Below are 26,571 nucleotides of genomic sequence, written 5' to 3' on the forward strand. Positions count from 1 at the left end.
CAAAGAAACAGCACTCTAACGGCTGATCTGCACGGTTGACAAACAACTTTTGAAGATGACTCATAATCTGCAGGAGTAACTGAGGTGAGTTTTAATAAAACAAAACCTAAACCAGCCTAGTAGCTTAACTAGAAATGGAAAGTGGGAGGATAAAGGAAATTCAATGTGAAACACTGCCATCTTCTGGTTGCATGCTGCAGCTACATCCAATTTGATATCAAAACCAGAAACAGACATTTGAATTCTTAATTAAAAAAATTCCGTCTGATTAATGTTCAGAACATTAACCCTAACCCGTTGAGCTCGTTATTTTGAAGAAAGATTTTATAAAATGGCTCTGACCCTAGTCCGACAACATTTAAAATGTGTTTGCTGATTTAAAAGTCACAACAATTATTGCAGGCGCTTGTTTATTTTACCTTTTTGTCAATAAAAACATTGTTTTTGTTTTTCCAAGCAGGAAATTCAGTAAATTGAACTTCAGTAAGTTTTTCAGTAAATTGCGCCGCCATTATTTTGAAACAGGAAATGAGCGTTCGGTGTTTCTATGGTAACATATACAACCCTGCAACGTTAGCTTTGTACAGTCGCTAGCCTTTTTGTGAATTTGTGACTACTACACACTTTCATATCATGCACGGACCAAACACGTACCTTATACGACCTAATTACCAGGACAAGTAAGTTAGCTCAAATCGTTTTAAATAGTTTAGTTTTGTAAGTTTATGCTAGCTTAGCTAGCGCCGTTGTTGCTCACGCTAGCTAGTGTCTAAATATTGGCCATGTGTAGGGTATCACCACAGTATAAATATGTACTTTAGAGAAACAAAATATGATTTAAAACAAACGAGGCGTCGTTTAGTTCCACATTACACATACATGTTTTTAGTCTTTTTAAGCGGTTTTGTTCATTAGTTACCCTCCCTTTTTAAATGTGCTTTATAAATACATTTGAGTTTGCTTACCTTTTCTGTCTGAACTACCGAAAAACTATATTCTATGTAATTTTTGGACCTTTTAACTGTGTTTTCAGTATGTTCCTATGTTAGGTGTTTGGCTCAAATCGGGAAATTTGCAGACATTGCTTCACAGATTTATTTCTTCACGTTGATGAAAGTTTCTGTTTGTGTTTATTCACTGTTTATACTTCAGGGACATTATACTACACTTATTAAACTATTGTAATTTTTAATAATTTTATATCATAAGATTATAATAGATGATAACTCATGTTAAGTAAGGCGGACTGGTGATTTATAGTGTAATGTGTGTGTTTGTGTGTGTTTTTTCTGCTATTTGTTAAATCTTCCAGGTTTAAACCAGCCACTGTGAAAGGATGCATTCGTGAAATTTTGAAGGAGCAGTTATCTGGAGTTCAGTACGTCCCTGACAATGTCCAAGAGCTGACCCGTTCACTGGCAGAAAGCATTAAAAACAAAGTGAAGGGTTAGTGTTGCAATGTTCCTAATCAGTCACTCTTTCATTTTCTAAACAACCTTAATAGGGTCACAGGGTGTTGGTGTCTTACTTCAGCAGACAACGCTGGTGACAGAATTACGGACGGGGGACTCCTTGGACAGGTCACCAGTCCATCACAAGGACATACTAGGGACAATTTAGAGTCACCAGTTAAAGCTGCAATGACAAATTTGGAAAACAAATTAGCTTAAAATACTTTTTTCATGCCTCTTAACAACGTTCTAACATAGTATAGCTATAAATATATTGTGGAGATTTAAAAAAAACCCAATAATAATAAAGTGGTTCTCTTGCGTTTGTCTAAACACCTTCGCCAAAAACATGTTTCAGACCAAAGCAACTATTGGACCATCTGCTAGTCAGTCTCGCTGACCCGCTGCACTTCCCTGGGTCCTCCATCCATTACACACTCGCATATTTAGCGACAGAACACCAAGGTTCTTTGCTCAATAATATCAGAGGAGAACCAGCTGGCTGCTAACAAACTTTAAGACAAACTTCCAGAGTCCCAAAAAGAGAAACACCATTTGAAGTCACAGACAACAAGACATTTGGACCTATAGAATGGCGACTGGTGTTTAGCACTAGTTTCCGGTTCTGGCAGAAGCGTCTTATGGAAGGTACCCGAGGGGAGGGGTGAGTGTTCCGTGACCGTGTTCGCGTTCAAAATCTAGCTTGTTGTGTAGATTTGCTAAAATACAACATAATTTTTTTAATGAAGAGGACCTCAGGAAGAATGGTTTTCACTATGGTGAAGACTAATGAGGATCCCTGAATAAACAAATACCAGCTTTAACTTGCACATTCATGCTTTTGGTCTGTGGGAGGAAACTGGAGTACCTGGAGGAAACCCACACATGCATGAGGATAACAAACTCCAGCCACAGTCACTGTTCTAATCTTCAACGTTCTCGCTGCGAGCCAGCACTTCTACCCAGTGCTCCACCCCCAGCTTCAGTCCCAGTTTATGCTATATTCTAAATCTACTGTAAATGTTTAGCTAAATGAAACCAAAGTCAGCAGAATAAATCTCTGAGTATAAATATGGGTTTCTGGGAATTACTTGTTATTAAAAAGGAATATTTAAACATAGAATAATGTTAAATCAATAAAAGTTGGTAACATCATCTTATTTTTTTGTATACAGAGATGGTACATGACAGATATAAGCTTGCTGTTCAGGTGGTCATTGGAGAACAGCGGGGACAAGGATTTAAGTAAGTTATCGTTAAACTAACCACACTAAAACTGTTACTGTTTGGTGAAGATGATGTAAGTTTTACATGAATTTGTCTTAAGTTGAAAGGAAGTACAGGACTCTCACACCTGACAGCAAATAGCAAGAGATAAAAGATATAAGAAAATTAGCCTTTTTTTTCAGAATACACCACAAAGAAGAAAATTATAGGATGTATTTGTGTAACAGGGATGTTGTGAACTCTAGGAACAAAATAAGACAAAAGACTGAAAACAAATCAGTCGGACACCTGTGGTGTGACTTCAACACCTCCTAAACTCAGATATTTCACAAGAAATTTCTTTTGGGCAGCAATTTGGTGCAAACTCAGCCCTCTCCCTGGGCTGCCACCGTACCGTGGTGGAGGGGTTTGAGTGTCTCAATGATCCTAGGAGCTAAGTTGTCTGAGGCTTTCTGCCTCTGGTAGGGTCACCCACGGCAAACAGGTCCTAGGTGAGGGATCAGACTAAGAGCAGCCCGAAGACCTCTTATGATGAATTACATAAATGGAAACCGTGTTCCCTCGCCTGGACGTGGGTCACCGGGGCCCTCCTCTGGAGCCAGGCCTGGAGGTGGGGCACGTTGGCGAGCGCCTGGTGGCCGGGCTTTCACCCATGGAGCCCGGCCGGGCACAGCCCGAAAAGGAAACGTGGGTTCCCCTTCCCATGGGCTCACCACTCGTGGGAGGGGCCAAAGGGGTCAGGTGCAGTGTGTGACGGGTGGTAGTCGAGGGCAGGGATCTTGGTGGTCTGATCCTCGGCTACAGAAGCTGGCTCTTGGGCAGCAGTAACTCAACAGGTTGAGCGGGTTGTCCAGTAATCGGAAAGTTGCAGGTTTGATCCCGGCTCCGGACAGAGAATTCTGCTGTTGTGTCCTTGGGCAAGACACTTAACCCACCTTGCCTGCTGGTGGTGGTCGGAGGGACTGGTGGCGCCTGTACTTGGCAGCCTCGCCTCTGTCAGTGCACCCCAGGGCAGCTGTGGCTACATCGTAGCTCATCACCATCAGTGTGTGAATGTGTGTGTGAATGGATGAATGATACACTGAAGTGTAAAGCTCTTTGGAGTCCTTACTCTGAGAGGCGCTATACAAGTGCGGGTCATTTGTCATTTATCTTGGCACATGGAATGTCACCTCTCTGGTGGGGAAGGAGCCTGAGTTGGTGTGTGAGGTTGAGAGGTTCCGACTAGTTATAGTCGGACTCACCACAACGCATGGCTCTGGCTCTGGAACCAGTTTCCTGAGAGGGGTTGGACTTTCTACCACTCTGGAGTTGCTCCCACTGAGAGGCGCCGAGTAGGGGTGGGCATACTAGTTTACTTTAGCAAGATTGGAGCAGCTCAGACCCATAGGAAACAATAATAAATCCCTGTATGACCCTGCATCCCAGAATGCTTTGCAACGTTATGTCACAATCTATTTTTAGCAACTGTAGAAAACCCTGTTCAATTCAATTGTACAGCTTTATAAAACGTTTTTTATAATGATTTAAAGGAAGTTTTACATTTTCGTAACTAAACCTAAAGTGATAAACCTTTCAAATAGATTAAATATATTAATTATGCAAATTTGACACAAAAAAGTTTATATTTCCAAGTATATTTACGGCTTTTATCAAATCTAGAATTAGAATAAACATCTTCTGTACGTTCATTCTGTGTAGTTTGTCAACTTGTCTTGCTTGGTTCTTTTAAAACACAGAAAAAAAAGAGTTGTTCTTTAACTTGTTTTGCTAACGTTTCAGCTAATTACTATAGCCATCCTCAGAGCTAGCCGCTGTTAGTGGCGTCACTTCCTTCCCCATTTATCTGCAGGCAGCAGAGGACGATGTCGCCCTCTGCTGCCTGCTCTCTCCTCGTCGATGACACAGTTCCATGCGTTATCTAATGTGTTGACTCCATCGTCTCTGTTCATGGTTCCCTCCCTTTTATATTTTAGTTGTTCATTGTTTATGATCCTTGTGCTATCCTAGTCCATTATACGATTCTCCCTTGTGCAGCGGAATAAGAATAAATGGAAATTATTTTTATTTTATGACACATCAGCATCAGATCAGAACTTGCAGTGTTCAAATGTACCCAGCTGCTCTCTTTAAGTTAACAAAATCAGTTTAGCAATCTAGTATTAATGTAATTTTTTATGTGTGTAATCTTTGTAGTATTTTTAATCTGGCATTTAAATGTAAATTGTATTAGTGAAATATTAAATTCCCTTTTATATAAATCTGTTTGATTTTGTGTTTCCAGGATGTCGTCCAAGTGTTTGTGGGACTCTGACACAGACAGTTACGCAGAAAGTGTTTTCATGAATGTAAGTTTTCAGTCAAATATGAAGAGCTTAGAGCAGATTTTCTGTTAAATCACAGTGTTTTCCTCCCTGTAGGACAGCTTGTTCTGTGTGGCGGCAGTTTTCGGATGCTATTACTACTGAGAACGTGAAGCATGGATGACAGAAAACTTTCATAAGGCGAGATGTGAGAGGAACATTTTGCTGTTGGCGTTTCAGATGGGGACTGGTTGATGTGTGTAATTTCTGCATCTTTGAGGGAGATTGTCCTCTTCAGCATCTGAATGGCCTGTGCTAATGTCGGGATTTTAATGTGACACATTTCGCTGTAGTTCATGACTTAACTAAGTTCTTATTAGTAAGCGATCTTCTTTGCATCTTCCAGTCAATGCTCAGTGTTGAGCCTTGGTGTTCAGGCGGTGGTTGAATGTTCCAGTAAGGTTTTTATTTTTTCACATGAGGCCACTGACTTTCAATAGAAAAATAACATTTTTATTAAATGTAAAATTCATTTGGATGGAGAAAAATAAAAACAAAATGTAAGTGCACTATATTGTCAGCAGTTGCCTCAGAGTTACAGTAGAGGTCACTGTTTTCTGTTATTGTAAATTTTGAAAGACAAATAATAAATGTCAGCTGCTGTAATTATACCTCTGACCCGTGTACCTGTATTATTCAATAGCTTAAATTTGTGATCTCACTTCTTTTTGCTTTCATGCTTTTGTAAATGTCAGTTATTCATTTATCTGACTTAATGACTCTTATCTCTCAGTTCAGTTAACAGTTGGGCAGAGAAAATGTTGCAGTATCTCATCTTATATGTAGAATTGGTTGATTTTGCCATAAACAGTTAATGTATGCATTCTGTATGTTTTTTTTCTAGTTCAAACAAACAAAAAAGAAATAAAAATATTTTAAACATTTATCTTTTTTATTTATTTATTTAAAATGAATTTACGACACAGTTTGAACTCTGAACCCTTCTTTCAGCAGCTTATTGATAAACACCTACAGATAAAACTGGAAAAAATAGAACATGATGCAAAAGTTCATTCACTCCAGTAATCCAATTTAAAAGGTGAGTATATGAGATAGGCACATTACTTACACCGCCAGATATTTCAAGCCTTTATTTGTTATAACTGTGATGATGGCTTACAGCTGATGAAAACCCCACATTAAAAATCTCAGACAACTAGAATATTGTGAAAAGGTTCATTATTGTAGACTCTGATCAGCTAATGAATCAAAAATGCCTGCAAAAGGGTTCCTGAGCCTTTAGATGTTCTCTCAAGATGAATTACTGCCATAAATTGACTTTTGCACCATAATCTAATTTTTGGGATTTTCACCTGTATTTCTGGATCACTGCCATGGGGGAGGAATATTACCTCAGTAGAAAGTATACATTTAAAACACTGTAGACCCCATGACACATTGAAGTGGCGTGCCCACACCCCAAAAAGCAGGTGTGAGAAATCATTTTCCCCTGAAATATTCTGTTCTCCCAGTGGCGGTTGCTCTTCAGGCTATCTTCACATCATTCGTGATCAAATTTTACTGGAACATTATGTACAATGTCATGCTTGTCCTGTAATCGGAAGGTTGCTGGTTTGATCCCGGCTCCTGCCAGAGAATGCTGTTGTGTCCTTAGGCAAGAAACTTAGCCCACCTTGCCTGCTGATGGTGGCTGGAGGGACTGGTGGTACCAGCACATACACAGGTGCCAACGGTCCCTCTGACCACCATCAGCAGGTAACATGGATTAAGTGTCTTGCCTAAGGACACAACAGTGACAGACTGAGCAGAGATTGAACCTGCAACCTTCCATTTATGGGGCAGACACTTAACTCCTCTGCCACCATTGCTGGTTAGGGTTAGTGAAGTAAGTAGTTCTCTGAAATATCACAGCAGACCCGTTAATGATTGACCGGTGAAAGTTGGACATTGTGCACCCAGGTCCTTGAAAGGTTTTCCTTCAGCGACTTGGGACAGGAAAAAAATCCTTCATTTGGGATCTATTATAGCTCTGCTTCTGCTAATTGTGGTAAGAACAAAATAATCTAATATGCATGTTTGAGCTAAAGCTGCAGGCTTTGTATATAATTATAGTTTTAATTATAAGTTCAGCTGTATTTAACTCTAAAGTCCTGAGCTCTCTTGGTGATGTCTGGCTTTATTGCTTGTGTAGGTTAACCCACCAATCATCACTCAGCTAGTTCTGATCAATCTAACCTTTCTCTGGTCTGTGTCAGTGCATGCTGTCAGTTACATTCTGGGAGTCAGAAATATATTTGGACATTAATTACCATTTAGTTGATGTAAGCACAACTTCTACCAGCAATAACACAATTCTGTCCTCCCTCCAAGAAAAACAAGCACACCATATTCCAGTTATAATCTAGCAAAAAAACATTTTACAGTTTTAGGTTTTAAAATGAAGTAAATACAACCTAAAGGTACCACGGCACATGCTGTATGTGCCGGTCTTTGAGGGGTACAAATAAATTAATCACAATAAAATCCAACTTTTGTTTGTTCTGAAGACTTTAAACTAGATGATTTTGGCCTGAGTCTTGAAAAGTAGCTTATAATAAATCATCTATTCAGTAGGAACTACACAGTCATCTTCTGACCTTACGTTTCCTAGTGTTGACAACATTTGACCCATTTTTTTTTTTACAATTCTGCTTTCTGATAAGAACTGAACTTGCTGCTCTTTTGTAAAGTGCTTTGATGTGATCTTTGTTGTTAACATACACTATGGAAATGAAAGAAATTTAAATAAAAAATTTGTAATTTCCATCAGGATTAGCTGATGAGCTTGATATCATTGTCTTCTTAAATAACCCAATTTAACCCATTTTTAGCCTTCAATTGGACTCATATTCCCTCTAGATTAGATGATAAACATCCAGATGAGTTTTGCTCTTTAGTTTTCTAATTATGTGCAGAGCTCAGTGTTCATCATGCTAACTGAGGCTTGCAGACACTCAGGTGTAGCCCTAAGATTCCTTGCAGTTTTTCCGAGCATTTCACCATGCGAACGTGCTGCTACGTACTCCTGTCAAGAATCAGCATCACTGACCTGTAAATAAGCCTTCACACTTTAGAATAATCGACTTTATATTAGCAGGAAATGACCTCATAGCCTCAGGTAGCAACAGCTGCTTCTTTAGGGTCATTGTAAGCATCTTGACATGGTCTTGACACCTGAGTGGTTCATTGACAAAATACTCATAGCTTGTATTTTTATTTAATTCCTCTGATCTTCTGATGATTACTTAATGGTGTACATCAGATTAGCAGCACTCGGCATCTTTTGCTCTCTTCAACTGGAAGCAGCAAGGGTGGATTTGGCTTTTATAAATTCTTATGGTGCCTAGATTTTTTCTGTATTTAATGTATTTTTATAAATGAAAAAACATTTATTTTTGATGCACTAGAGCTGCACTTCAAATGAAAGATAAAGTACCAACATCTTTTCCTCAAAGCTATTCTTGTTCATTTGTATTAATTTAAGTAAATTAATTATTTGCGTCCTTTATGCTGGTCTTGCCCAGTGAAGCATTTCTGAACATCAAAGGTTAATTTTAAACTTTAATCTTTTGTTAACAACAAACCTGAACTATGACAACATTAGCCAAGACTGTTCTTATTCAGGATTTCAGTGAGTCCAACAATATCTAGGTTTTTCCACTCTTTTTCTATAATTGGATCATGAAATAAAGACGTGTCACCAATTAGACGCAGGTCTACTTTCAGATGTTGTTTTTGTAATTATGTATGAACTTCCTCCTTTGATTTCTGAAAACTGCCCCCCTGCTGGAAACCTGGCAGCTTTTGAGACTAAAGTCTAATGAGACAGAAATGAGCAGGTAAAGTGATGAAACTAGCAGCATCAATTAGTCAAATGAGTCATACGCTGATAACATATACATACCCGCTGAAGAAGCTTTCACAGGTTTATTTTTGGTTCTAAAGCCCAGCTGAGGTGTGCAGGAATCCATGGATGTTCATATGCACTAAAAGGTAACTGTAATTTGTACACAAATTTCAGATTTTCTTTTAGTTATTTAACAAACATAAAGCAACAAAGAAGCATAGGAGGTAAAAGCAGGATACTTCTAATTACAATCTGGTGTTTCATCAACGTTAACACCTATTTGTGTACTACTATGTAGTTCTAGCAACTGGGTTGCCAGATATGACCGGTGTCTCCTGGTAAAAACACATAGTGCAGTTAGAGAGACCTTCACAAGAAATAAATCAGACATCTTTTCAGCTGAATCTAAAACAACTTGACATCCATCAAAAACAGCTCTGACTGGAGGTGTTATAAGAATTAAGGTCAGAACAAGAGACATAAAGGGGAGGAGATATGATGGGAAGTCTTCAGTCTGAAAAACAAGTCAAGTTAACATTTTTATTAAATTGAAAAAGATGCAAACATGAACTTTAGATATTTGTAATAAGCTTTCTGTGTTTCAGAAAGTGAATAGTCAAACAAATTCAATGTAAGCATATGTACATAATATTTTATATTTATGACTTTCTTTTATAATAATAATAATAATAATAATAATAATTGCTTTTGTTGTTGTTACAGTAGCACTATAATTAGCCGCATGAAGCAAACGCCTGAGTATGTACAGTTTTCTGGAAAAAGTATGAAATGTGTGTGTGTGTGTGTGTGTGTGTGTGTGCGCGTGTGTGTGTGTGTGTGTTTGTGTGTGTGCATGTTTTATATTTACTAGATTTAAAAAAAAATCATGATTGACAAGAACAACCCTTGTAAGGAGATGACGTAGAGACAGCTCCCTACTCTGTGACAATTATAGTGTGATGGGATTCCTTGTTGGATTCTTGATGAGTATGGATTATTGTTGTTTAGCCTGGTATTCTGTAAGATATGTTGTTCTACGGTGTTTAAAATTCTTGTTCTATGTGCCCCTTTTGACATTACCATGTTGGGTAACCATTTTTGGTTCTTTTTTAAACACAGATAAGGTTTTTCTTTACCTTGCTGACGGTTTCGTTTGCGGCTGCAAACATCCTCAGAGCTGACGCTGATGGTGGCGTCACTTCCTATTCCGTTTATCCACGGGCAGCAGAGGACGTTGTCGCCCTCTGCTGCCCGCTTTCACCTCTCTGATGATTCAGTCCAGTGGTGGCTCCAGAAATTTTTTTCTGCAGGTGCTATGAAGGAGCTAGTCTTTTTGTTGAGGGTGCTATGAAGGATGTGGTTATGCGTACCTATTGTTCTCTAAAACACCTTCAACACCAGCAGACACACATGCATGCACAAAACCTCAACAACACCTGAAACAATCATTAATATACATCACAGGTAGCCAGGGACTACCGCATTGCTAATATCGGTCTTCTCAACATTCGTTCCCTCTCTGGTAAAGGACATCTTCTCCAAGATACCATCAAGGACCGTAAGCTAGACTTTCTTTGTTTAAACGAAACTTGGCAACAATCCAGTGATTTTTCACAACTCAATGACTGTACTCCTACTGGATTTGTTTACATCTCCAAACCACGTGGGTCGGGCTGCGGTGGTGGTCTCGCGATACTCTATCGCGAGACTTGGAAGGTCCTTCCCGTTAGCCTGCCTCCTCTCACCACTCTGGAGTGCCTCACCTGTCAACTCTCCAGCCCGACCCCCACAATCATTGCCATTGTCTATTGTCCCTCCAAGTTAAGCTCTGAGTTTTTAAATGGTCCTGGTGATCTATTGACATTTCAGGAATTACTGTCCTCATTCTCTGCCAGCATCACTGATGCAAAGAAAGCTTTCTACACTGACAAAATTCTCAGCTCTACTGACTCTCAGAAATTATTTTCAACATTCAAAACTCTGCTCACCCCTCCATCTCCACCTCCTACCAACAATCTATCAGCTGACACCTTTGCCTCATTCTTCACTGACAAAGTGGCAGCTATAAGCAAACAATTTACTCAACTGGCCACTCCTGAACATTCACTACCACAAACTCCTTCTAGCCCAACCATCTCAGGCCCTACTGCGTCATTTTCCTCTTTTTCCCCTGTCACTGAGAACTGTGTGTCCAAGCTTCTCACGTGCAGCCACCCTACTACGTGCCCACTTGACCCCATTCCGACTAAGCTGCTCCAAGCTATTGCTCCTACAGTGGCCGCAGCAGTCACACGTGATCAACGCATCACTGATATCCGGTACATTTCCCACCTCTCTCAAGCATGCTCAGGTTAAACCGCTGCTAAAAAAAACATCTCTTCCTCCAAATCATGCGGAGAACTACCGACCTATCTCTCTCCTCCCTTTTCTGTCCAAAATCATTGAAAGGGTGGCTTTCAAGCAGATCACAGAATACCTCTCACAAAACAGTCTGCTTGACCCTTACCAATCTTGGTTCAAAAAGGGCCACTCCACTGAGACTGCTCTGTTAGCAGTGACAAAATTCTTAAAAGAAGCTAGAGCTACAGGCAAATCCTCAGTGCTTATCCTGCTCAACTTATCGGCAGCATTTGATACTGTCAACCATGGCTTCCTTTTGTCCACACTCTTTAGCATGGGCATCACAGAGAAAGCACACGCCTGGTTTGAATCGTACCTCACAGGACGATCATTCAGTGTATCTTGGCTTGGACAATCCTCTACCATGCACCATCTTGCCACAGGAGTTCCCCAGGGCTCAGTACCAGGACCTCTTCTCTTTGCCATATACACCACCTCACTGGGTGAGATCATTCGATCACATGGCTTCTCCTACCACTGCTATGCAGACGACACCCAGCTCTATCTGTCATTTCCACCGGACGACCACACTGATTCTCGGCACGAATATCAAACTGTCTCTCTGACATATCAAAATGGATGAAATCCCACCATCTCCAACTCATCACCTCTAAAACTGAACTACTTGTCATCCCAGCAAAACCATCCATACAGCACAATATCTCAATCCAAAATGACTTCCTATCTCTGGCTCCTTCAAAGGCAGTTCGAAATCTGGGTGTTGTGATTGATGAACACCTGACCTTTAAAGATCATGTTGCCTCTGTTGCTCGTTCATGCTGCTTTGCGCTGTATAACATACGAAAGATCAGACCATACCAAACACAACATGCCACCCAGCTCCTGGTGCAATCTACTGTCATCTCTCGCCTCGATTACTGCAATGCCCTTCTAACTGGTCTTCCAGGCTGTACTGTGAGACCTCTTCAAATGGTCCAGAACACAGCGGCGCGTCTGGTCTTCAATAAGCCAAAAAGAGCACACGCCACCCCTCTGTTCATTGAGCTCCACTGGCTACCGCTAGCAGCATGCATCAAATTCAAATAGCTAACACTAGCATACAATGTCAGAGATGGTACGGCTCCCATCTACCTGAATCCTCGTGCAAAGGCTTACGTCTTGGCCCGGCCGCTCCGGTCATCACAGGATCATCGGCTAGCAGTGCCTACACCACGCTCAGGACAATCCAGACTTTTCTCATGCCTTGTTCCACAAATGTGGAATGACCTTCCAAGCACTACCATAACTGTGGCTTCCTTTTCAATTTTCAAGAAACTCCTGAAGACCCTGCTCTTCAGAGAGCATCTTCTTAACTAGCACCTTGCCTGCACCCATCCCCCCTCTCTACTGTCCACTCCTTGTTCCCTACTCTCCATGACTGATGTAAATGTTGTTGTTGTTATTTTTGTTGTTAGCCTCAAGGGCAATATGCCGATTATCGCTTATAAGTCGCTTAGGACAAAAGCGTCTGCTAAATACATAAACATGAACATAAATGAACTCTCTGCTCTTTTAACCCATCTGTCCACCCTTTCCCCAAATGTAATTTTACTTGGTGATTTTAATATTCATATGGACAATACAGCTCTCCCCCTCATCAAAGACTTCTCATCTTTGGACGGCCTCAGTTTTCGTCAATATGGCAATTTTCCCACTCACATTAAAGGTCACACCCTGGATTTAATCTGCTGCTCTGGCCTGACCCCCTCCAACTGTACAGCTGACCCGCTCCCTTTCACGGACCACTTCCTCATCTCATTTTCTGTTCCCCTCCGTCTCTCCATCATCGTCACCCCGTATCATTTCATTTCGTAATATTAAGGACATTGATCTAACCTCCCTTTCCTCCAGCTTTGCCACCCTGACCCCAGATTTATCCTCTACTCCTGATGATCTTGTCATTCAGTACAATAACGGTCTGGTTTCTATCCATAATTAATTTGCTCCCATCAAATCCTGCTCTGTACATTTCACTCGGTCTGCTCCATGGTTCACCCCTGCCCTACGCTCCTTGAAAGCCACTAACCGGAGGCTTGAAAGACTCTACAAGAAAACCGGTCTCACCATCCATAAAGACTTGTATTCTGCTCAGATTTCTCTCTACAAGGACTCCGTCTCCCACGCCAAATCACAATATTACTCCGGTCTCATCTCCTCCAACTCCAGCAATACTAAGACATTATTTTCCATCATGAACAGCATTTTCAGCCTCCCGACTCCTTACCCATCCATCTCTACTCTTCAGAAATCTGTAACTCTCTCCTTCATTTTTTTAATGATAAGGTCAATAGAATCCATCTCTCTTTATCTCATTCCTCCCCTCCCTCCCCTGATTTATTTGAACCCTCCATTCAGTTCTCCTCCTTTGAACTTCCCCATCCCTCAGAACTATTAGATTACATCACCAAGTCCAAACCTTCCACCTGTCAGCTAGATCCCCTTCCAACAGTTTTAGTTAAATCCTGCCTTTCCTCCCTGCTCCCCTTTATAACAGCCATTATTCATTCCTCACTATCCTCTGGTACGGTCCCCTCCCTCTTCAAATCTGCTTCAGTCAGCCCTATTCTAAAAAAAAAGAGCTAGTTCGGATCCCAGTGATTTCAATAATATCTGTCCCATTTCCCATCTTCCCTTAATTTCCAAAATTCTAGAGAAAACCTTTGCATCTCAGCTACACTCACATCTCACCCGCAATAACCTCTATGAACAATTTCAGTCTGGCTTTTGTCCCCACCACAGCACAGAAACAGCCCTCATCAAGATCACCAATGACCTACTCATTGCTGCTGATTCTGGTTTAATCTCCATTCTTATTCTCCTCGATCTGAGTGCAGCCTTTGATACCATTTCTCATCCCATCCTCCTCAATAGACTCTCTTCCTTAGGCATCACTCACACACCCCCGTCCGCTGGTTTCAATCTTACCTTACTGGCCACACTCAGTCCATCCAGTTAAAATCTTTTTCCTCAAAACCCTCCCCAGTCAAGTCAGGCGTGCCCCAGGGCTCTGTCCTTGGGCTCCTCCTCTTCATAGTCTATCTCCTCCCTATCGGCAATATCTTCCGCAAATTGAATATCCAGTTTCACTGCTTCATGGATGACACTCAGCTCTACATTTCCAGTAAACCCAACTTAACTCTCCCACCATCCTCCCCTACCCTCTGCCTCTCAGAAATCAAATCCTGGTTCACCTCTAATTTCCTCAAACTCAGCAGCAATAAAACTGAACTTCTTCTTGTTGGTACCAAATCCACCCATCTCTAAATCTGACAGCTTTTCCTTAACTATTGACAGCGCCACAGTCTCCCCCTCCCCTCAGGTCAAGAGTCTGGGTGTCATCCTCAACAGCTCACTTTCTTTTCAAGTTCACATTAATAACATAATTCGATCAGCATATTTCCATCTTCTTTCCATAAACCGTCTCCACCCCTCCCTTGCCCCTCACACTGCCACCATTCTCGTCCACAGCCTCATCACCTCCTGTCACGATTATTGCAATTCACTTCTTTATGGTCTCCCCAACAAACTCCTTCGTGTGTTGAGTTGGCGTCCGGTTTCTCCTATGTATGTTTTATTGCAGAGTTTGCATGGGATTTCGTTAACGACTCCACATTTTTGTCCAGCTGGTATTTTGTCTTTTGGGTGCACTAGTCTGTTTCTAACTGGTGTGTATGGTTTTGTTGGTGTGTTTATGTTGTGTTTTTTCATTGTTGCTCTTATTTTTTTTTGTTATGCCTTTGATGTATGGTAGGGTTATCACTGGTTTTGGTTCTTGTCTTTCTGGGTTTTTGGTTCTTTGCACAGGTTGTTCTTTTCTTTCTGTTGTTGTTTGTTGTATTCCTTTGTTTATTGCCCATGCCGGGTATCAGCAGGTCTTTAAAGCAGCAGAGGGCGACAACGTCCTCTGCTGCCCACAGATAAACGGAGTAGGAAGTGACACCACCATCAGCGTCAGCTCTGAAGATGTTTGCAGCCACAAACGAAACCGTCAGCAAGGTAAAGAAAAACCTTATGTGTTTAAAAAAGAACCAAAAATGGAATTTGAAGAGAAACACAGCAAGAACGTACAAAAGTTGTTGGGTAACCCTTTCTAATCCCAACAGATAATTATATGTGGCACCACTAAAAAAATCTAAGACTTTCCACAAAACATTTTAGTTATACTGGAACCAATAAAAAGTTAGTTATGCAGTTTATTGAAAAGGAGTGCATCTTGGTCATTATTACACATATTCCAATATTGGGCATTTCAATAGTCTATAATCTACTTTTAGGTTCATTTATATAAATGTCACATGTGGTCTTAAATAAACCAAAATAAACATCATGAAGATCAGAAGCACTGCTATAGTATTTTCGTTTGTGGAAAGATAAAACAGTATGTTTTTAGGTACTAGTCAACATTAATGCTGAGTTTCTGTAGAAACTAAAAGAAGCTCTCTTAAATAAATACTCAATGCTGAGTTATTTTTTAATCTGTCTGTTGGATGGCAGCTCTTCAAGCAGGGGTTTTATGTTGTTTTTCCTTGTGAATACACAATTATAGATCCTGACAGCTGGGTGTTTGTCACTCGAGGCTGTGATTATGGCCGTGTCCCTCTCTGTCCCTCTCTCTATATTTATGCTTGCCATTGTAACCTGGTCTCCTTTCCTGTTTCCTGCTGCTATATTATGGTGTTTCTTAGACTAAAGAAACTCCTGGAGAATTAACTGACTTATGTGATTCCCAGAAATAACCCACATAGATAAAACGACGTTTTCAAAGCACCAAACTTATAAGAACAATTTTTATATAAAATCAGTCTTTATTGATGTTTTTCTTAGTGCCAGTGACTGACAACAACAGGGACACTGTAGTCCAACATTTGGACTCATTCCCCATTAATCCGGCAGAAAGCTGAAATAAAGTCCCAGACAAATAGAAAGTATTTCATATACACATCAGCACCAAACAGTGATGATAAATTGGTTACTTTTCTAAAAAATGAACAAACACCTTTATTCTTTGTTCACTGTGGTCAGGTAGATGAGGATTCGATATTTTTCATAAACACTTTGAATCAAGGACTAGAATAACCATCCAGCTTATTATAACGCAACAAGCCTGGCTTTGATGTAGTATTTTTTTTTTCTCTAAAAGTAGCTCAGTTCTGCACAAAGTACATTAATGCAGACATGAAATAAATGACAAGAATACAGGACAGGAAATTGAACAGGGGCGCTTGTTTCTCTATGCATCAAAATAAATTTCAAATCATGCAGCTGTGATTTGTGTTTGCTCTAAAGAAATCAATATGTGTGGCATTCATTCATGATTCATTTTTAGGAATTGAAAATCTGCAAAACAAGTCAGCTTAAAACATTAGAACAAGACACTTAATCCATGTTACCTGCTGATGGTGGTCAGAAAGACCGTTGGCACCTGTGTATGCCCGCTCACCACAGCCATGGAATACACCTCATCAACACGCATCAACACTGTATCGGAGGTGGCGGAGGGAGACTAGGGGTCTTAGCACACCTCTGTTGTCGCTTGGCTTCCCGGGGCTGGAGGCTAGGAGGGGGATCTCGCCATCTGGTTGGGGTCTGGGGTGGTGGGTTGCTTTGCTCAGCGTTAGGCAGGGGAGCCTGCTCATCAGCACCCCAGCAGAAAGGGTCAAACTCTGGGAACCGGTGATGGTTGTACCGCTTGTGCAGCAGTACTGGGACCAGAGTAAATAGGGTATGTATGGGGAGCATGAGTTGGCGTATGGCGCGCATTTTTGTAAGTCTTAGGTTGTGTGTGTATGTGTGAGCATGAGGTAGGGAGTATGTGACTATGTTTGTGTATGACTGTATATGTCAGGTGTATGGCGTACATTTTAGGACATCCTCAGGTATTAGGTCTCAGGTGTCAGACTTCAGACCATGGGGAAAAAAGCATCAGGTTTCAGGAAAAACTGCTTCAGGAAAGATCCTCAGGTCTCAGTTGTCAGGTGTCAGGTCTCAGTTGTCAGTTCTTTTGCCTCAGTTGTCAGTTCTCAGGCGTCAGGTCTCAGTTGTCAGACATCGTCTGAGTCGTGGCACTTTCGGACAGTGGCAGGGGAGTCGGGACAACCACGGTGTGTGCCTGCATCCCAGCCTCCCTGACACCCCCGCCGTTGTCCGAAAGCACCGGAGCCACGCCGAGCCGACCAAACTCCGTGCGCCCGTAGTTCACTGCCCCTTTGCCCTGTGCGCCCCGCCAGTTCCGAAACAGCCTGCGCCTATAAAGCGACCCCCACCCTAGACGGGGGGGTGGGGGACGCGGACGACTTGTGAGGTGCGGGACGCGGAGAGGCTCGGCGCGCTCCTCCGACACCCTAGACGTTGTGTGAAAGCGCCGGAGCCACACCGAGCCAGAGGGTTTAAGATTTTTGGTGTCTGCCTGATAAATCTTGGTGGCTGCCTGGTGGGGTCTGGGTCCCTGGGCTCTGCTGGGTCCATGGCGGGGCTGGTCGCACCTGGGTCCCGGGTCGCTGGGTTTCGTGCTGGGGGGTGGAAGGTTGCAGGTGGGCCTGTGGGCTTGCCGCTGATATCTCCCGGGGCTCTGCCAGCTGCTGGTCATGCCCCTCGGGGCAATCCTCTGAGCCTCTCGAGGGGGGGCAGGGGCTTTTCTGGTTGCAGTCTCCCTGGGGTCCCTGTGCTCTGGGGCAGCTCCTGGATCTCTGGGACTTGGATCTCCTTCCATTTCCTACACATCTTTGGGGGGCAGATACGTGGCCCCTCACACTCTCTATAGGATGCTCCTATCCAATCCAATCCAATCCAATTTTATTTATAAAGCGCATTCACAAGGCATTACAACCAAACAAGGCGCTGTACACTAAAAATGTTGGTTAATTAAACAGGCGTTATATAAACATGTCGAACACAGATAAAAGATAAAAAGGAAATACAAGAAAATTCCCAAAAATAACAGCTAAAAATCATTAAGACACAGGGTGAAGTAAAAATAGGAAAAAAAACATTTTACAAAGAACCTCAATAATACGGAAGTCGATAATTGTGGAGTCAGTTTTTAAACAATGCAGATGTCAGTGAGGTTCATAATTATGTTGTATAAGCTAGGTTGAAGTAGTGAGTTTTCAGGCGTGATTTAAAAATGCTAGCTGTTGGTGCTAGCCTCACTAGCAGTGGTAATGCGTTCCACAGCTTGGGTGCACAGACAGAGAAAGCCCTTTCTCCACGGCTTTTTAAACGTGCATTGGGAACAGCTAGGAGGAGCTTATCTTCAGACCTGAGAGCACACGGCGGGTTGTAGTAATGGACAAGTTCACACAGATATGGAGGAGCTTGATGGTTCAAGGATTTGTAAGTGAGAAGCATAATTTTGAAGTTTATCCTGAACTGCACGGGCAACCAGTGGAGAGATTTCAGAATTGGAGAAATGTGTTGTAGAAAAACATAGGTTTCTCTATAGAGAAACCTTACATATACAAGCACACGTACACACACAGGTGCTCACATGGTGCTATCTTAAGTATGGACTTGGGCATTTTCAACACATGTCTTAAGGCTGTGGTTGACACTTAATGCACTGTGATATATTATCGTGTGATTGTTCAGTAAAACAATGTTTTTATATTTTCTCATCAAGTTGACACAGTGATAGCTTGCTTCTGTTGTATTGTTGTGTGTCTCTTTTCTGCAGGTCTAGAAGCAGATTGTTGTTCATCATTGATTGTTAATCTTTGTGCACTTCAGAGTTACCCTCCACCGGGAGGGCAGCTTTGCTCTGCAAAAAAAAAAAAAAAAAAAACCCACCTCAACAGATATGCAACAGACTTCAGACAACACAACATAACATGAGACTCCAATAGGAATAGGAATTGCTCCCACCTGCCTATCGGGATGTACACACCACCTGCAGCTGATCCTCATTCTCTGCTCATCCCAACCTGCCACCATCCACTTAGTGTCCTGTGTTGAGTGTTGTGTAAAAGACCTGTTGCTAAACCTGAGGAAAGTAGGGGTGAACCTGCCATTTAAGTTCTTCATTTAGTTTTCTCCTGTGTTTGTAATCAGGGAGGTAAGTTTGGTTGTATTTCTTTTTATTTTAATTTGTAGGTAAGATGATTATTTAAGTTAGGGGTATTTTTGTTTGTTGTTTTGAACTTTGGTTCACCCTGAGTTATATATATTATATTTATCCTCCCTCGCTTTTAGTTAATATAAAACTTGTAAATAAAAATCATTGTAGATAAGTCAAACTGTGGTGTGGTACTTGGGATCTGTGGAAAATGGGAATCGACCTTCATGTTGTGGCCTGGCCCCTCCTAGACAGGTTGTAACATGAATTGGGGGCTCATCCTTTTTTTCTGGTGTTGGTGGTGAATGTTGTGTTCTGTGGTCTGGTTGGTGTTTTTTTTTTAGTGGGGGTGGGGGTGGTGGGGGGTGGGTGGTGGGGGGTAATGGATAAGGGTTTATCTTGATCATTTTGTGAGTGCTTCCTCTTGGGAGAGTTTGGAAGTCTGCAGGAAAGCATACCTGCTTATTGTGGTTAACTTTTACAAGGTTGATGTGTCTTACAGCGCTCGCAAAGCAGAACTAAAGAAGGCTCTGTGTGAACAGCTGGTGGAACAGGGTGTGCTGCCAATGATTGCTGTCAAAAAGGCGGAAGACGCCACACCTGGAGATGATGACGCAGCACTGGCTGATGCGCCCGCTGAAAAAGACGAGTCCGTTGAGGTCTCGGAAAACCTGGAAAGTATGTCATCAGGTGATCTGCGCCTCCCACTCCGCATTAGGGAGGTGGAAAGCCGCAACAAGGAGCTGGAAGTGCAGGCTATGCACCTTCGTGTTAAAGCCCTTGAACTGGAGAGACGCGCCCCAGCAGCCTTACAAACCCCAGCGAGCACAGCGAGTTCTGCTTCTTCAACTTTTGATATCAGTAAGCACATAGCCTTGGTTCCTCCTTTCTGTGAAACGGAAGTTGATTCTTATTTCAGTGCTTTTGAGCGGATAGTAGCTGCCATGGATGTAATTTTCACTTTGGGGGGGGGGGGGGGGGGGGGTCTTTACAGTATGTTCTAATGGGAAACAGGCTTCAACACAAATGGTTGTTTTCTGCTTAGTCCTAGAGCTCAACCAGTGTCAATTTAATATAGCGTAATGTTGTTTTTGGATGGTAAAAAGTGCAGGGGTCAAACCTTGACTTTGGAAAAAGGGGGGGGGGGGGGGCATGTCCCCCCTGCTCCCCCCCAAAATTACGTCCATGGCTGCTGCATTAAGTTGGCCCAAAGAATTCTGGTCTCTTCTGCTCCAGCGTAAACTAGTGGGAAAAGCCCAAGAGGTTAGTTCCATTTTGGCTATTGAGGAACGTTTGGATTATGACACCCCTAAGAAAACTGTTGCCACACGCATATGAACTTGTTCCGGCGGCTTACCGCCAAAAATTCAGAGCCTCAGTAAAACCAATAACCAGACGTTTGTTGAGTTTGCGCATGAAAATAGTGCCTTATTTGATAAATGGTGTCAATCTTGTAAAATTAAAACTGTTGAGGATATGAGAACACTAATTTTGCTGGAGTTTAAAAAGTGCCTGCCAGAGCGCATTGTGATTTATTTAAATGAACAGAAGGTGTCCAAGTTGACTGATGCAGCACTTTTGGCTGACAAATTTGTTTTAACCCATAAAAATGTGTTCTCCTCACAGAATTCGTTTTCAGAAATTTCTACAGAACGAAAAACCCGATTTCTCAGACAAACGCCTAGGACTCCTCCACCTGCGGCTCAAAAACCGACATGTGGGAATGTTTTTATTGCCGTGAGCTGGGACACCTGATTTCTACATGTCCGACCCTCAAAAGAAAAGAGGAGAAAATGGTAAAACCTCCTGCCAGGGTGGGATTGATAAAATCATCCTCTCGTCAAGTTAAGACAAACCAAACTAAGATAGATCCAAAGTTTTTACCGTTTGTCTCGCAGGGGTTTGTCTCTTTAACTGGTGACAAAAAAGATAAAGTGCCAATTAAAATCCTGTGGGATACCGGTGCTGTAGATCAGAAGATTCTAGGTTCGCCTCCTGGCTGGCTCGCCATTTATGTAGTGGAATATAGTTGTATATTCTTACAATGTTATTAGGTCCAGATATTAAAATCAGAAGAGGTTGTTTTTACCTTCAGGGAGTTTTATTTAAACACTTTGTATTGACTCAGAGACAATAAAAGAGAGAGTTGGGATCGTTCAAGAATCTTTAATTTCTATAATTATAATTCAAACAATGTCCCAGGACTAACTATATGATGGATGCATATGGATTTGAATGTTGAAGTGTTGGTGTGTGGGTGTGTGTGTGTTCAGAATCTCTAGGCTGAGGCAGGCGGATCTGGTTGTCTGATGTTTAGACTAGGAACCACGAGGGCTTCAGAAGCTCATGACATGAAACGCCATCTTGCCGAGGCTACGTACCTTGTGGAACTCCCGTGGTCAGATCGGGGATGTCAGGTCTCCGGACCTCCGTGGTACTGGACTGATGAAACAGTGTTGCAGCACGACAAAACCCGTCTACGGATAGCTCCGGCAGTAGCGGCAGGTGTCAGCGAGTTCAGCTTTACTGTGAAGGAAACGTCGTCTTGTTGTTCAAATGACAGAAATTCCAGCTTGACAGTTCTCAGCTTAAAAGTAGAAAAACACAGCTGGCCAGGCTGTAATCTCCTTTAGCGATGATGATTTGAGAGCTGGTTGAAACTACGTTGAGTCTATGATGTAACTCCTTTGGAACTCAGATGGAAACTGAAGTTAAAATGGCATTGTTCTGTTTTTATTAACTTAGTTGTTGATAAATCTTAGCAAATCGGAGTGGACAATTTAATTAAACAACCCAGATTCTGCCCTGCAACAGACGAAAGCTCTGATTGGATGAGAACAATGTGTCATGCGTTTCTATGTTCTGTGGATCAGTATGTCTGGTGCCCAGTCCTGTTTATTCATTAAACACATAAATCATGACGTCTTGATTTCACAGATCAGTCACCTGATTATTATTGATAAACATATGTTTTGATTAGCTTTATCGCAAATAATGTACTTTGATTAATTAATGAAAAGCGTTCTTCTTTCTTCTGTCTCCTTTCCTGGAATGTAAACATTTAGAAACAAGCACCCGACCTTGGTGATTCATGCACAGTGTTACTGTGTGAAGGGGCAGCTGTTAAGGGCAGACAATAGGATCTTAATAACGCTACAGTGCGTATCACTCATTTATGTTAGAATAGGTGCTACCTCTGTCTGAACAAACCTCATGTGGTTCAGATATTTTGGTGTGGGGAATAAAAATGAGTGTAACTAAAGCCCCTCTGCATATGGGGCACCTGTCGTCGCCGTTGGTGTCTGGTCTAGTTAAAGTTGCTGTGCATTTACGATTGCCGATTGAAGGAGTTTCCTTCATTCTCGGTAATGATTTGGCTGGTGGACAGGTTTTTCCTCCACAAGTGATTAATGCGCCGCTTGTGTCCCCCGATTCGGTTGCCCCCTCTTCCGAGGTCTTTCCTGCATGCGCCATTACGCGCGCACAGGCTCGTAAACTGGGTACTATTGTTGATCTCTCTGATTCTTTTATGACTTCTGATGAACCTGTTATGAGTGATGTAAATAGAAAAGAAACTGTGAGAGAATGTGAAACTGCGGATGTGATTCCTGTTGAAATGAAACCGAGCTTGGGTGTAAATAGAGATACGTTGATCAGAACACAGCAGAATGATCAGTCCTTAAGATCCTGTTTTTTGTCTGTTGCAGATAAAGGACCTAGCAGTAATGTAGCATATTACATTACGGATGGGGTTTTGCTGAGGTCTTGGTCTCCAGACTCGAGTGAGTTGAAAAAGGTAGAACAAGTGGTTGTTCCAACAGACCTTAGACCACAGATTTTGAGCATAGCACATGATGCCAGTTTAGCTGGACATCTAGGAGTGAAAAAAACATATGACCGTATACTGCGTAATTTCTTCTGGCCGGTATTAAAATCTGATGTAACAAAGTATTGTCGTTTGTGTCATACCTGCCAAGTTGTAGGGAAACTAAATAAACCAGTCCCACCTACGCCTCTTTGTCCTATCCCAGTGATTGGTGAACCTTTTGAAAGGATAATATTGGATTGTGTGGGCCCATTGCGAAAGTCAAAGTCCGGTCATCAGTATATCCTTACCATTATGTGTTCTGCCACTAGCTTTCCAGAAGCTTTTCCTTTACGGACTGTAAAAACTAAACCCGTTGTGAAAGCTCTGACCACCTTTTTCTCAACCTATGGCTTCCCCAAGGTTGTTCAGACTGACCAGGGATCAAATTTCATGTCAAATTATTTGCACAGGTTTTAAAAGCGTTACAAATCCAGCATCAAACTTCCAGTCCTTACCATCCAGAGTCTCAAGGAGCACTGGAATGGTTCCACCAAATATTAAAAAGCATGCTGCATAAGTACTGCCTTTATTCAGGTAACAACTGGGATGAAGGTCTTCCCCATCTGTTGTTTGCAGTCAGAGAAACCACTCAAGAATCCACTGGATTCAGTCCTGCAGATTTAGTTTTTGGACATACTGTGCACGGTCCTTTGCGACTTGTTAAAGATAAATGGTTGTCAGAGATGCATCAAAATGAACATAATGTGCTGGATTATGTTAGCCGTTTTAAAGAGCGTCTTTTTCATGCTTGTCAGTTGGCACAAGAGAGTTTATCCAAGGCACAGTCTAAGATGAAAATGCGTTTTGATAAAAAGTCTGTGGCCCCTACACATTCTCACTCCCTGCGCGTCAAAAACAAGCGCTTGGTCAGCCACCCTCCGCGTCAGACCCCTGAGGCCAAAAGTGCCCTTTGTCGTTACTTATGTGCGAAAAGGGTTTTTTCCCTTTTCTTACTGCACATCCAAAAAGCAGCGTTACACTTCGCATGGAGTTCGCCATGCGTTTTAGTGCCTTAGTCCCGGTACTGGCTGCTCTGGATGCAGAGCGCCCTTTTAAACTTGAGGTTGATACCAGCTTGAGTGGAGCTGGAGTAGTTCTTCTACAAGAAGATGAACATGGTATAGATCATCCTGTTATTTTTCTAAAAATCTTAACAAACATAAACTCCATTACAGTACCATTGAAAAGGAGACTCTTGCCTTGTTACTTGCTTTGTAGCACTTTGAGGTTTATGTAGGCTCAACCTCACAACCTGTTCAAGTATTCACAGAGCATAATCCGTTGGTGTTCCTTTCCCGAATGCGTAACTCCAATCAGCGCCTGATGCGCTGGTCTCTGTTGCTGCAGGATGGGTTATTGACAAGTTTCTTTAATATACACTGAGGGTTCAAGTCTTCAGAAGTTGTCACCTTGGGTAAAAAGGTGTCACAGTTAGACCTCGAGATAGATGCTTGTCTTGCGGACATTTTCTGCTTCTCAAAGGGAGCTGGTAGGTGCTATAGCTTGATGCTCTAGAGATGGAATGTGTGCAATGATGAGATTACATCCAAGTGTTAAGGGGAATGTTTACTTCATAATGAAGGGCACTGTGGACTTTCCCGCGTGTATTAAACACCGCCCTCAGCCTCGTGGATTTATGCATTCCTGAGAAGTCTTTTGGATTTATGTGAACACTACACCGCCCGTTCGAGACCGGACTCATGATATGCAGCCCGACCAAACCCAGACCGTGCCGACACTAATGTGTAAGTGCCATAAGTTGTGCTCTTGGGAAAATCAGCTTTGGTGCACCTGTTTCAGGAACTAGAAAATTGCCACATCAGAGGAGATCTTCAGAAGACAGGAAGGCATGATTATTTTTAATGCTCTTTTATACAATGACTATTTGTCTGGAGTCTTATTTCCTGATATTTGGACATCTTGCCTCTAAATGGCAAGTTTTAGTGAGTCCAATATTAATTAGAAATTAGCCACTGTTGTGGCAGAGTTTTGATGTTTTTTTAAACATGGGACATTCTCTTATAGTGAGTGGGTACCCCTTACTGAAATAAAAGACTGCCCAGGTCATTGTTCTATAGCGAACTTCACAGTCTTCTCTAACCAAGAACCTAGTGGCTCTGCCAAAAGTAGTTTTAAATGTTATGAATTCCCTTAATGGTTGTGGTGGTATGTATTTTCGATACAGTAATAGCAAAATTTGATTGTTTCCAAAATGCAGCAATGGTGGTACGAAATACATTTTTTGGCAATTTTATTTTCTTTTTTCTTTTATACAATGACTCTATTTGCCTAAAGTTAGTTTCATTTGTAAGAGACAACAGGAGATCATCCTTCTCTGATGGAAACGCTGCAGTGCGTCACCCGGCTCAAGTATCAGTTTTAGTATTGCATTTATTTGGATGTAATTAAATAGTTAGAAGTAAGAAGGCGTAAAGGTGGGTGCATGTGAAACATAAAGTTTCACTAATTACATGTTTGTTCGTACTTGTTCTGTTTCTGACTTGGAAAAGAGGAAGGTGGCCAAGAATGTTTATAGGCTGGTCCCGCCCCGGTTGCCTAGGAGATGCATCATCAGGAACCACCAAGGCGTGTTCTAATACTCATGTGCTACCTCCTGTCTGTCCTCCGTTTGTTAGCCATTTAGCTAACTGACCAAGGATACACGGGAGGTGTCTTGTTGCCTTCTCTCGGTCAAACATTTCCCAGGATACAGTGCGGTATTTTCAAAAGCATGGTGCATCAGGAGCTGGCAGCATCTACTTCAGTGACAAATTTCCAGTTTAAATGTCTTCGTCTTCGTCTTCGTCTTCCTCGGCTTATCCGGGTCCGGGTCGCGGGGGCAGCATCCCAATTAGGGAGCTCCAGGCCGTCCTCTCCCCGGCCTTGTCCACCAGCTCCTCCGGCAGGACCCCAAGGCGTTCCCGGACCAGATTGGAGATGTAACCTCTCCAACGTGTCCTGGGTCGACCCGGGGGCCTTCTGCCGGCAGGACATGCCCGAAACACCTCCCCGGGGAGGCGTCCAGGAGGCATCCTGACCAGATGCCCAAACCACCTCAACTGGCTCCTTTCGATCCGGAGGAGCAGCGGTTCTACTTCGAGTCCCTCCCGAATGTCCGAGCTCCTCACCCTATCTCTAAGGCTGTGCCCGGCCACCCTACGGAGGAAACTCATTTCGGCCGCTTGTATCCGCGATCTCGTTCTTTCGGTCATTACCCAAAGCTCATGACCATAGGTGAGGATTGGGACGTAGATCGACCGGTAAATCGAGAGCCTGGCTTTCTGGCTCAGCTCCCTCTTCCCCACGACAGATCGGCTCAGCGTCCGCATCACTGCAGACGCCGAACCAATCCGCCTGTCGATCTC

At 42.4% G+C, this 26,571-nt stretch overlaps 2 protein-coding genes across 4 annotated transcripts in view; both read left to right on the top strand.

The window, feature by feature from the left end:
- Positions 1-522: 522 nt before the first annotated feature.
- dynlt2b (dynein light chain Tctex-type 2B) lies at positions 523-5,925 on the top strand. The gene is made up of 5 exons (XM_015970702.3): positions 523-680; positions 1,313-1,446; positions 2,627-2,696; positions 4,963-5,026; positions 5,099-5,925. The coding sequence occupies exons 1-5, from the start codon at positions 634-636 to the stop codon at positions 5,144-5,146; spliced, it is 363 nt and encodes a 120-aa protein (XP_015826188.3). The 5' UTR covers positions 523-633; the 3' UTR covers positions 5,147-5,925.
- A 991-nt stretch (positions 5,926-6,916) lies between these two features.
- hykk.2 (hydroxylysine kinase, tandem duplicate 2) overlaps positions 6,917-26,571 on the top strand; it is a 68,154-nt gene continuing 48,499 nt past the window's right edge. The window contains exons 1-2 of one of the 3 annotated variants that reach the window (XM_070554192.1): positions 6,930-7,049; positions 19,841-20,199. In XM_070554192.1, coding sequence (XP_070410293.1) covers positions 19,905-20,199 — 295 coding nt within the window. In that variant the 5' untranslated portion in view covers positions 6,930-7,049; positions 19,841-19,904. Of the gene's footprint in view, positions 7,050-19,728; positions 20,200-26,571 lie in introns of those variants that run through there. The other 2 variants (XM_070554193.1, XM_054752267.2) reach the window with 2 other exon arrangements.

The sequence above is a fragment of the Nothobranchius furzeri genome, chromosome 8 (assembly GCF_043380555.1).
Source record: "Nothobranchius furzeri strain GRZ-AD chromosome 8, NfurGRZ-RIMD1, whole genome shotgun sequence".
Classification (NCBI taxonomy): domain Eukaryota; kingdom Metazoa; phylum Chordata; class Actinopteri; order Cyprinodontiformes; family Nothobranchiidae; genus Nothobranchius; species Nothobranchius furzeri.

Excerpts from the sequence above, each read along its gene's own strand:
- dynlt2b (XM_015970702.3), top strand. The coding sequence starts at position 634 with ATGCACGGACCAAACACGTACCTTATACGACCTAATTACCAGGACAA. Across the intron at positions 1,447-2,626 it reads CATTAAAAACAAAGTGAAGG|AGATGGTACATGACAGATAT; the intron begins GTTAGTGTTGCA and ends TTTTGTATACAG. Across the intron at positions 2,697-4,962 it reads CAGCGGGGACAAGGATTTAA|GATGTCGTCCAAGTGTTTGT; the intron begins GTAAGTTATCGT and ends TTGTGTTTCCAG.